Source organism: Neofelis nebulosa, chromosome 13 (genome assembly GCF_028018385.1).
Source record: "Neofelis nebulosa isolate mNeoNeb1 chromosome 13, mNeoNeb1.pri, whole genome shotgun sequence".
Taxonomy (NCBI): domain Eukaryota; kingdom Metazoa; phylum Chordata; class Mammalia; order Carnivora; family Felidae; genus Neofelis; species Neofelis nebulosa.
In genome coordinates this window covers 36,716,580-36,728,735 of record NC_080794.1, presented here as the reverse complement: position 1 = coordinate 36,728,735, position 12,156 = coordinate 36,716,580, and the positions used below count along the sequence as shown (strand labels likewise).

The window sequence follows — 12,156 nt, the reverse complement described above, 5'->3', positions numbered from 1 at the left end:
TCTTTCCAGGCTGGCAATGCATCTATGTGTCTGTGGACAGGGATGAGGTGTGTAATGTCTTGAACCACCCCCCCACCCCCCGCCCCAACCCGGTTCTAAACTAAAACACAGCAGGCAGGCCCGGCCGCTGGGTCTGGGCTCCTAAGCCTGGGGAAGCCAGCTGGGGCCAATGCCTGGGTTGGGGGCAAGTTCCTTCCTTATCCTGTAGAGGAGGGCCTGGAACCTTCTCAGAGGTCAGACCGCTGCTGACAGCACTCAGGACAAAGAGGAGGTGCAGGATGGGGGCCCCTGTTCCCCTTGTAGGCATTGGCCCGGGGACCTCTGCTTCCCACCCCCAGCCCACGGGTCTGGAAACAGCTCCTTTTAAGGCAAAGCCAGCCTCCTCTGGGAATGAATTCTAGCATCTCGGACTCCACCCCTCACCTGACAGGCTGTGTCACAAGTTTCTTCTTGAATCTGCCTTTAAGCTGTCCTGCTGCAGTTTAAGCACATGCCCTTTGCTCTGCCTGCAAGGGGCCCTCGTCTCTGCCAGAGGCTCTTTTTGCTTTCCGGGGGGGTATGCGGGTACAGAAGCTCCTTGGTGCCAGGTCTGGGTGGCCGTAGCCGGGCTCCAGTGACAAACACTTAAAACGACAGACCCCAAAGCATCCGAAGAGAAAGTCAGAGTTACCCGCCTCCGGCTTACATCAAACAGTCCTGGCTTGTCGGAGGCCCAAGCCCGGGGAGACAAAACAGTCCTATGTCCATGGCAACCAGAAGCAGCCCAGACAGGGGGCCACCCTGGCAAAGGTGACACGGCACATCCATGCCAGAGACCAGGGCAAGCCTGACACCCAGTTCACCTAAAAGCCCTGGAAATCAGGCCCGGGGGGCAGGGCACAAGGGAAGGACCACCCTTACGTTCGGCCATTGCCGAGGAGGGACCAGGTGTGCCCGCTGCAGCACACCTGTTTGTGAGAACACGTGCACACGCACAGCCAAGGCCATATGGGTCAAAGTCAGACGGAGAGCGAGCTGTTAGAGCAAAGAACTTCTAAGCCGGAGAGATGAAAGGATAATAGAGAAGCTGTGTCTCCGCCTGGCCTTTCCCATTCCCCTCTGCCCTCGCCTGACAGCCAGGCCCTCCTCGGGGCGACTCCCGAGGAAGCTGTGAAGCACGCAGGTGCAACCAGGTCACCTAGTTAACAGCCTCCCTCCCGCTGTATTATTCATGGGCTCCCTTCTTCCGGCCTGAGCTCCAGTTTCCAACAGCCCTCGGGCTCGGCTTGGCAGGTCAAGAGCCTGGCAGGCCTAGCCTGCGGCAATCCCCACTCTTTACCCGCCCCCCCCCCATGCCCTTCCCACCCCCTTGTTAGGATGCAGCCATCACAGTGCTAACTCAGCCCCCAGGTGTCAACCTGCACTTCGGGGAAGGAGGAGAGCTTTGGGGTCAGTGAGGAAGAGCAAAGAAGGAACACCTTGGCTGAGTTAGGCTTGAGATGCTAACATTTCCAAAGGTAGCTGCAGGCCCCCTCCTCTCTGTCACACACACACACACACACACACACACACATACACACACAGTGTATCAGCTGTCCCCAGTACGGTACTCTGAATAAGTGTGAGAGCCCACAGGAAGGAAGGGTCATGTCTTGTCCCTTTCTGTACTTTAGAAATTTTTTTTATTTATTATGCTTAATAAATATTTGCTGACTCGTACACTCTCCCCAAAAGATGGGTACCAAATTGATAGAGTGGACATAAGTCATTAAGCCATTCGAAGACACCGCTGTTGGGTTCAGAGATTTTCATGTTATTTAAATATCTATCTGCATATATCTTATAAATCCCACATAGTTTAAGTCATCCATACATAGTGATAACTAACAAATATTGATTGATTGATTGATTGCAGTTTCTACATATCACAATACATTTCCCCAAGCACCTTCACACTTGGCCTGAAACACTGCGGGTAGCTAGTCGCCAGCCAGGCCAATAGCTGAGGGGCAGTGTGGGGTGGGATTCAATCAGGAGTCATTGCATTCGACCCGCAGGCTTTACAGGTGGGAAGAGCTGGGGGTCCGGCTGGGGTCTCCGGGTCCAGGCAAGTGCAGAAACCACCGAAGACATGACCCTCTGGGATGGGGGCAATCCCATCAGGGCAGATGCCCTGAGCCGGGGCGATGCCCTGTTGTTCAACCCCATGGACGTTTAAATCACTCTCTTTAAATGCCTGGGTGCTGTAGGCACCTGAATGACCCAAACCAGGGCCAGTCACAGTTAAGGTCCAGATGGCACTGAACACACACGACGGGCTACACTCCGAGTCTAGCCCTGTTGCTGCCTCTGTGCAGGCCCGAGGTGGGTCACTTGTCCTTTCTGAGCTCAGTGTCCATCTGTGTAATCAGGGATTTGGCTCTGGCCTTCTCCAAGCCCAGTGCAGGATGAAGAACAGACTGAAGATTAAGGAGTCTGACCGCCTTGCTCAGATTCTACTGCATCACCTGCTAGCTATGTGACTTTGGGTGAACTGCTTAACCTCTCTGTGCCTCAGGTCTGCCACCTGTAAGGTACGAGTAACAGCAATCCCTATCTCACCGGGCTATTGTCGGGACTAAGTGAGGAAGTGCTGAGACCAGGGCCTGGCATACAGTTAACGCTTAGGAAGTGTTTTCTATTATTATTACCAGTCCTGATGCTCTAGAAGTCTATGACAGAGGTCACAATAAACCGGTCATCCATGGGCCACATGCAGCTTGCTGAAGGGTTTTCCCTATAAGATACATCCCACGAGGGCAGGGGCCACCGATTGGTCCCAGGGGCCTAGAACGGTGCCTGGCACACAGTAAGGGCTCAATAAGTATTTGATAAACGATGAATGGCCTCATGGTGTTTTTAAATACTTGAATTAGGTGCTAACATTGAGAATACCAAAATTTTGCATTTCTTAAAATCTGCACTTCTAGATAATTTTGGAGTCAGTGCGTGGCCACGCTTGGCCTGCCTTCCAGCTTGACAAGCACGGGAGAGAAAGCAAGCGGTGGCGCCCCCTTTAGACGGGGGGGGGGGGGGCGGGGGGGGCATGTGCAGTTCGCCGCAGGGCCTGCGCAGCAGCCAGTCTGTCTCTTAACGTCCGCGGTCTGGAAGCCGTAGGCACCTGAATGTCCGCCCCGGCCCCGGGTCAGTCACGGGTAAAGTCCAGACAGCAAGTAAGGTTTGCATTTCCCCAGCCCCAGAGCAATCTGCCCACGGGCTCTTCTTCAGGGGCCCCAGGATCCCCACCCCGGCTCCGCTCCCACCTCCCGGTCCGGGAAAGGAGACAGACAAGCTTCCAGGTCTCTGGATCACCCCCGTCCCTGGGCACCTGAGCCCCGCCGCCCCCTCCTCACTGCAGACAGGCCAGCCGTTCTTCCCAGAGGACGTGACCCTGAATGCTCCACAATGCAAGCGACTTCCCAGCTTTCCAGGCTGCCATCCTCGCTGGGTTGAAAACTCCCCAGCATAAAATAGCAAGGGGCAGATGCACTTAATCCTTACCTTTCTCATGGGAAGTGTGCAGAGATGGGGGAAACACACACACACACACACACACACACACACACACACCAGAGATAAAGTGCTTTTCTAAAGTACTAGTCTCCATGCCAGGCCCACTCCACTCGGATCTCCTATGGACAGGGACATGGTGTCATGTGCTCAGTAAGCCTGGTGTCCTGCGTGTCATGGGGGATGGTGGGGGCTGCAGTGGACACTTGGGCCCCTCCTTCCTACCACCCCCTCCCCAGCCCTTCCAGGGCTCAGGTCCACGCAGATGGCCCACGTCTTCCCATCCACCAAGAGGCCTCCGGAGCCCAACCACCTTATTTGCTGCCTTTAGCGTGTCCTGTCTTCTCTGTAGCACCCGGGGCCATCTGTAAAAGGCTTGGGTGTGTCTTTATTACCCGACTTCCTCCCCCAGTTCAGCACAGTAGCCACCAGCCACAGGGAGCCACTGAACATTTGGAATGTACCCAGTCGAAATTGAGATGTGCTCTAAATGCAACACACACACCAGATTCCAAAGGCTTGGTACCAAAAAAAAAAAGTAAAATATACAACAAATAATAACTTGTTATATTGATAATATGTTGAAATGATAATATTTAAAAAAAAATTTTTAATGTTTATTTATTTTTGAGACAGAGAGAGACAGAGCATGAATTGGGGGAGGGTCAGAGAGAGGGAGACACAGAGTCCGAACGAAACAGGCTCCAGGCTCTGAGCTGTCAGCACAGTGCCCAACGCGGGGCTCGAACCCACGGACCGCGAGATCATGCCCTGAGCCAAAGTCGGCCGCTTAACCGATGACTGAGCCACCCAGGCGCCCCATGAAATGATAATATTTTAGATGTCCTGGGTTAAACAAAATAGATTATCAAAAGTAATTTCACCTATTTCTTGTAACTCTTTAAGTGGCTACTAGAAAATTTAAAACCACACCTGTGGTTTGCATTTGTGGCTCGCATTATATTTCTTTTTTTTTTTTTTTAATTTGAGAGAGGGAGAGAGAGAGAGAGAGAGCAGGGGAGAGGAGCAGAGGGACAGGAAGAATCTTAAGCAGGCCCCACTCTCAGCACAGAGTCCAAGGTAGGGTTCAATCCCACGACCCTGGGATCATGACCTAAGCCAAAATCAAGAGCCAGATGCTCAATCAACTGAACCAGCCAGGGGCCCCTTGCATTATATTTCTATGGGCCAGCCATGCTGCAGATTCTCGGCACGAATCCCTGATAGATAGAGGATAGAGCTAGCCTGGAACACTGTGATGCTCAGTACCGGCTGACCGAATGGCTGAACGAGAAGCTTCCCCAACAGTGCACATGAGACCCTAAAATATAAAGGAGGATGAGTTTGGAAGGACTTTCTGCCCCACTGCCCAGGACGTGCTGGTTTCCCAGTGGCATTCCACCTGAAGATCGCCCTCTAACAGGAAGCCACGGGCCTCCGTAGAAGGGTCAGTAAGGCTTCGAGTTCCATCACCACTGGTTCCCTAATTAGAAGCCAGGAAAAGCCAGTATCCCTTGCAGACAGGACCAGTGATACAAATGGATACCCAGACATGGTCCCAGCCACCCTGGGTTTTTTTTTCCCCCCCTCTCTATTTCCTCCCTCTCTCTTGCTCTCTCCTCTCCTTCCCTCCCTCCTTCACTTTCACTGGCTCCCAAATTACAGCCTTCTGTCAGAAACAGAGACAATCAAGGTGGCACGCAGGGCCCTTGTCACAAATGGCATCTCAGGTCCTCTCCAAATGGAGCATGGCCTTTAAAGAGAAAAGCAGTGCCGCTATCAGCCTGCCTGGGGGAAGATGCATTTCCAAGAAGGCACGGGCCACAAGAGACTCCCTCCCTCGCAGGCTGATCAGCCTGTGGGAGGTTCTGGGTGCCTGTGACCGCACAGCCAGGCGCGGGGCTGCTGGGGTCCAAGAGACGAAGGCCTGCCTGGCCTGCTCCACACCTCATGTTGGGGCAAGAGAAGCAGGGCTCAGCCCCTGACCGGCCACCGCCCAGATACCTCACCCAGGGAGAGGGCCTAGAACAAGCCCATTCCCCAGCTCGGGGCCTCAGTTTCCCCACCTGTAACAGGGGGAGTCTATCTCTTTCTAAGGACCCTTCCAGCCCTTGGAATGGAGGTCACAACCTCAAACGGCTAAAGGGCAAATGAGTAGAGAGGGATCAAATGTGAGATGGCAGGGAGGGTGGGGCTTCGTGGAGAGTGAAGGCTGTGAACTCACCGAAATCTAAAGGGAGGCTCTCAGGCAAAACTCGGATGTGAGACAGAAGTCAGAGCGAAGTCGGAAGTGGCTACTTCTGGAGTGGGTGACACTGCCTGGGAGGGGGCATGCGGGAGCCGGCCGAGGCACTGGGAACGCGTCCCGTCCGCGTGGCGGCGACACAGGCATGCACACGCACACAGGTTCGCCACTTCCATTTCCGCTCTGCTTCAAAGAATTTTTAAACTAAAAACATAAGTAAATAAAAGGCTGCAATTCGGCAGCGACCAACAACTGCCAACTGGGAACACAGACCCTCCAGCGCCAGCTCCAGTCACAGATGCCAGAAACCTAGACTTTCATGCAAAACTGCTGTCGTTTTAATGTTGTTAGTAGCTAATTTAAAATTAAAACTCACAGCCACGCACGTGCACACACACACACACACACACACACACACACACGCCTTCAGGCAGAATTCAATTTATGAGCTTACAGACTGTCAACCTCTCAAAATTGCTAGACTACAACGTGCCTCACACATGACTAAATCAAAAGGGGTAGGAACGAAAGCTACTACATTTTGCGTGCGTCCTGTGAGCCAGGCACCGCACAAAAGGCTCGCTCTATCATTTTCCCCTTATTAATGCTGACAGCAAGCCTACAAGGCAATTGAGAATGATTCCCATGTAACAGATGAGAAAACTAAGGCCTGGGCAAGGCGGCATGCCGGACCACGGCTTCGGAGCTCAAGGGCAGACACACTGGTGTTCAATCCCAGTGTTCTCTGCCTGCTTCCAAGCTGCCTTCCAAAAATTACGAAGGGAACGGGTTTGCAATCCCCCTTCGTGACACAGCTTGAGGCCCCTGAGGCCGAGGACGACGTCCGCTATTCCCATGCCCCTTGGCAAAACACTGAGCCACGCGGACTTTCACTGCCGATGCGAGAGAGTGCCTTAAGACCACGAAGGCCGAGACCCAAATATAGAGACCGGCAAGGAGCAGCAGAGGCCTGCCCCCTTCCCCATGACAGATCCAGATTAAATTTCACAGTGGAAGATGAGAAAGCTGTCTCTGTGTGGCTCCTTCTTAAATATGCCAAGTTTCTCACTGACACCCTTCTGGTCAATAAAGTTGGTGAGGATACGCATTTTCTGCCCGAGGGGATTCGATAGAGCTATTTTCATATTGAGCCAAAATAGATATGGCCCATAAATGCTCCAGTTTTTCTCAGTTGACTCTTCTGCACAAATGATTAGTCACCACCGATGTAGATATGCAAATCAAGGTACGGAAATTTCCAGCACTCCAGAAGCACACCTCATGCCCTCCTCATTACATCCCAAGGCAACCATGATTCCGTCTTCTGTCGCAGAGGTGGGTTTTGCCTTCCGCGGCCCCTTTCGTACGGGGCCCGGGCCCTTCTGTTCTCACGGTGCCTGCCACTCCCTGTCATCTCACATGTGGCACCGTGTATCTGTGTGCCTCCTGGCCCTCGCAGGCACGTGAGTTTGAGACCTCCGCTCCAAGGGCATAGGCCCGCAGCCCAGAACACAGCAGGACGGGTAAAGCTGCCCGGTGTTGAGAGTAACCAACGTGAACAGTGACAACTGGCTATGGCCACACCAAATGCCCTGCGTGTTAAGGGCCAATTAACAGCGGGGCTAGAAGAAGTTAGGGGATCGATCGCCTGGCAACAATAGGCCATTCTGTCAACAAGCATAAGTCTACCAGCGTGGCAGGCCCTGAGGATACAAGGAGGAGTAAGATACAGCCCGTGCTTCGGGGGGGCCTCACTGTCCAGGAGAGGGGTCAGACCCCTGCAGAGTAGTAAAATGCGCCAGGGAAGGAGGTGAGGGAGGGAGCACGGGCTGGAGAGGAGTCCGTGAAGGCTTCCCAGGGTTGGCGATCCCCAAACAGCGTCAGTAATATGCATGTAAGCGCACGAGGCTGGAGCACAGAAAAACCCCCTCTGATCCCCACTTCTTTCTTCCTGGAGGCTAACTACCCCCATGCATAAGAGCCTACCTCGTGAATGACCTTGCTCACCTATTACCGGCACAAAGAAGACGGCCCCAGCACCAAGAAAAACTCTAATCGAGGCTCAAAATAAAAAATGAATTAAAAGGGGCACCTGGGTGGCTTGGTCGGTTAAGCGTCCGACTTCGGCTCAGGTCATGATCTCACAGTCCGTGAGTTCAAGCCCCGCGTCGGGCTCTGTGCTGACAGCTCAGAGCCTGGAGCCTGTTTCGGATTCTGTGTCTCCCTCTCTCTCTGCTCCTCCCCTGTTCATGCTCTGTCTCTCTCTGTCTCAAAAAAATAAATAAACGTTAAAAAAAAATTTTTTTTAAATGAATTAAAAAAAACCCACTGTAACTGCTCGAAATCAACGAGTTCAAAGGCAATTAAGGCAATTTTTAAAAACAGCTTTACATTCTAAAACACTACAATTTTAAAAATCTGAGGGTTCGTAAAAAAAAAAAAAGTCTTTTCTTCATCTAGTTGGGTTTGAACTCTTATTGACGAAGGAATGGTTCACGTCAGCGTCACCGTGGTCAGGCCCACGCCCGGGCTGACCTGTATCCTCCCATGCGGCTCTCTGGTCACTCTGCACCCCGGAAGGCTTGCCATCTTCCTGGCAAGGAAGCCAGCTTAGGGGAAGGGCAGTCCTCTTTTGACAGGGCTGGAGCATATGCCATGACCTTTCACCTGTGACACCACTGGCCTCACCAGGCCGCTGAGCCAAATCTGCCAAATCTTCTACGCTCAGGCAGCCTTGATGGCTTCCGGATCGCCATTATTCCTTCAGAAGACCAGGGGGTAACTTGCCACCATCCTGGCTGGCATCATCCTTGTGTCTTGGGGCTCAGGGGTTCCCCCGGCCCCGGGGCAGCAAAAGTGGAATGTCCAGCCTGGGCTGGAGGGGTGAGAGTGGAGCCTGGTCAGTACCCTGCCCTCCGTGGGCTATCCCAGATTAGCACGTATGCAGCTCCCTCTGCGTAAGTCCTGTGGCCGCTGAGAGGTGTGGTCAGTGAGGCCCTCCAGCGTGTGGGAGGGACAGATGAAGTGGAGGACAGTTACTCAATTCCTTCCCTTTGAGGGACAGCCTCTATCCAGCCCCAGGCCTCCTAGGGGCAGAGCAGTATATCGGATTCCAGAAACCCTGCCCTGTGCCCACTTTCTTCCAGCCCAAAGGCAGCACACACACTAAAGTTTTGACTGTACGGAAAGCTGGGCCACTGCGTGACTCTGTTTACAGGTCCCCAAAACACAGACACTTTGTGGCATTAGCAGGGGATGGCCCCGAGGCGCCAGTGGAAAACTGTTACCCGACCATAGCATGATGCAGGAAAGGAAGTTCCAGTCTCGTTCTCAAACCCACGTTCTGATCCACTGCCCTATGTGGGACACTCCTTCTGCACCAAAAGGTTGTGAAATGCCCATGTCCCTAGAAGATACCGTGGACCAGGGCTTCTCAAACTTTATTGAGCAAATCACTCAGGGATCTTATCAAATACACATCCTGATTCAAGAGTTCTGGGATGGGAAAGAAGCGTCTGCCTTTCTACCAAGCCCCCAGGGGGTAGTGATGCTGTGTGTCCACAGGCCACCCTCGGGACCGCAAGTCTCCGCCATGCCTTCACCTCCCAGAAGTATGCGCATGTAAAGTAAGGACTTCAGAAAGACGCCCTTTAAAATATTAAGCTCAAAGAAATGAACCCTAAATGGTGAGACTGCAGGTAAGGTGGCTTGTTGGAAGAGGAAGCTATCTGGGAGGCAAACACGACCATCTGCCAATAGAACCCTCAAACCAAGCCCCTCAGCAGGCAGATGTGAGGACCCCAGCTGTTTGAGGATCAGGAAGGCCAAGACAGACATGTGTATGGGGACCCAGCCCAAATAAGGGCCAGGATGCTAGCCCCAAGCCTCCCACTCGCTCACTGTCCTCCACCACCTAGCTCACACCCATTACTTCCGTTGTGCTATCTCTCCAGCCCATGGGGTACCCCCGCTCCCTGTCATCCAGGTCCTCTGCTTTCTGACCCTCTCCCGCCAGAGGGGAACCCTCCCCAAGCATTCCTATTCGCAGCTGAGCCCCCTCCCCTCCTGGCCCTTCCTCCTGCAGAATGACCTCTAGTCCCCCACCCCGTGGGTGCTGCCCGCAGTGCGCCTACCCCTGCACCGTGACCCAAATGTTAACTCCAGCCGCTCTCCCCACCATGGGCTGACTCATCAGCACCTCGCACCTGGCTCCAACCGTGGCTCTTGGAGCCCACCCCCACCCAGTCGAGGGACTGACTCCACCCAATACGCCCGCGGGGACGCACACACAATCCTCACGTGCCTCTCCAGCTTACTTCAAAATTCAAATTGGGGTGGGGGCTCTTGCTAATTGCCTGAACGGTAAGGGTCAAAGCCTCTGGTCTAAGAGGGCAAAGTACAGACAAGAGGCAGGAGCTGCTTTCTGAATTACTAGGGAGGGAAGAGGCGTGTCACTACTCAGGAAAGGCTAATTTTCCCCCCAGTGGCCACTGACAACACCAGGGCTGGGGGGTTGGGGTCGCAGTGGGGCGGTGGCCGGCGGCGATGGCACCGGATCTCGGCTCCGAGCACAGAGGCAGCGACTCTAGGTGCCGGCTCACGGAAAGCAAGGTACTGAGAGCTCGCCGGCTGATGCCGCCACCACCTTGGAACGCGCGGGCTGTCCACGCGTCCCGGGCTGACCTGCAGGGGAGATAAGGGGCAGCAATCCCGAGCGCAGGCCTCCAGGGACAGCCAGCACCGTCGGTGGTGGACCTGCCCGCGGACTGACTGGGGAAGCGAAGTGCAAGCCGCACTAGGCTCCCTGCTCCGCGAGGGGTGCATTTCCCCAAAGCCGGATCGGTTTGGGAAGGTTGCGGGGGTCCTCTGGGGTCTCTCGCGGTTACTGAGAGGTGATGAGGGTAGGGCAGAGCTACGTGACTGGAGGTCCCTCCAGCGCCACTGCCCATCCCGCGGTGGCGGTGCGCCCCACCCCATTCCACTGTCCAAATGGGGACCCAGAGCGCGAAGGGGACGGGAGTGGGATCCCGACGCTCTCTTTACCGCCGAAATTCTCCCCACCCCAGACCCAGACCCAGACCCAGACCCGACCCTCTCCAGGGCGCGGAGAGCAAAGCGACCTAATGTCCAGGAACCGGGTGAGGAGTGCAGTGCCTGTCCCCCCTAGGCCAACCCGGCGGGAATTCGAGTTCCCGGGAATCAAAGTTGCCGCGCGTCCGGCCGCGGGCTGGGAACGGGCGCAGCACCCCGGCCAGGGGCGGGGGACGGAAGGAGGCCCCGGACGCTCGCCGCGGGCGATGGCCGCGCCCGGAACAAGTGGTTCGGCGGCGGCGGTCGCGACCCCAGGGCTGCAACTTTCCCGCCGCGTGGCGGGCGAACGGCGCGGAGAAAGCGAGGGAAGCGGGGAGGGAAGGGGCGGTGCGCGGCTGTCGGTACCGTGTGCGGAGAAGCGCCGCGTCGCGCCTCGGGCTCTGCTCTCCGCCGGGTCGGCCCCCACGGGCCGCCTGCTCCGCTGCTGGCCACCGCCGCGTCTCGCCGCCGGCACGAAGGCTCACCCTCGGCACGCCGGCCGCTCCAGCGTCCCCTTGGGCCCGCCGCTGGCCGCCTGCAACTTCAGGCGCGCCGCGGGCTCGGACGAGGCGCACCCCAAACGTCCCGAGGCTTTGCACCCCCGCGCTCCATGCCCGGGGCCGGGCCGCCCCGCCCCGCCCGGCTCAGCGCCCGGCCGCCGTCGGACGCGTCTTGTCGCCGAGCATCGCGCCGCGCAGCCCGCGCCCCTCTCTCCCGAGCCGCCGCCGCCGCTCAAGTCCGCGATCAACTTTCCCTCGCTTCCTCCGCCCTGCTCGGCCCCCGCCACCCAGACCCCGCCTCCTGACGCTCCCTCCCGCGCTCCCTCCTCCCCGGCCCCCGCCGGCCGGGCCGCGCCTCGCCGCCCACCCCCTCCACGCTGCGCGCCGGGATCGCGGTGGCCCCTGCCGGGTCCCGCTGCGACCCCCGGGAGCCGCGCGGAGCCCGGCCAGGCGCTCAGGGCATGAATATTTCAGTGCTGGCGAAGCTGCCCTCTGCCGATGTCATGGCACCGGCTGCTGTGGCAACTCGACGAATCCCCCCCCCAAGGGGCAGGGAGGACGCCCGCGGAAGCGGCCCCAGGTGCGTGCGGGAGCCTTGCCCCGCAGGGCCGTCTGCCCTCCCAGAGAGGGGCGCGCAGAGGGGTGGGGGCCCGGCGGGCCTCCCGCCGGCTCCGCGCCTCCGGCCGAACCGGGAAACGCTCCCGGGAAGCCGGAGCCAGCGAGCCGGCCCACGGCCTGGGTGAGCCGGCGCCATCTGTTGGCTTTAAGCGCCCCCTCTCTGCTCCCAGAATCGCTGAGCGCCGTCCCTCTAGT

The 12,156-nt window shown here is 56.6% G+C and overlaps 2 protein-coding genes across 8 annotated transcripts in view; one reads left to right on the top strand and one right to left on the bottom strand.

Annotated features, from left to right (window-relative positions):
* The window catches only part of CDH23 (cadherin related 23), a 416,105-nt gene extending 404,547 nt beyond the window's left edge, over positions 1 to 11,558 (bottom strand). For 2 of the 7 annotated variants that reach the window (XM_058696615.1, XM_058696614.1), the window contains exon 1: positions 11,210 to 11,558. The gene's annotated coding sequence lies outside the window, so the exon portion shown is untranslated. The remainder of the gene's footprint in view (positions 1 to 11,209) is intronic. The other 5 variants (XM_058696610.1, XM_058696619.1, XM_058696613.1 and 2 more) reach the window with 4 other exon arrangements.
* On the top strand, positions 10,669 to 11,808 carry LOC131492422 (basic proline-rich protein-like). Its single transcript, XM_058696041.1, has one exon. The coding sequence runs from the start codon at positions 10,669 to 10,671 to the stop codon at positions 11,806 to 11,808; it is 1,140 nt and encodes a 379-aa protein (XP_058552024.1).
* The last annotated feature ends 348 nt before the right edge of the window (positions 11,809 to 12,156 follow it).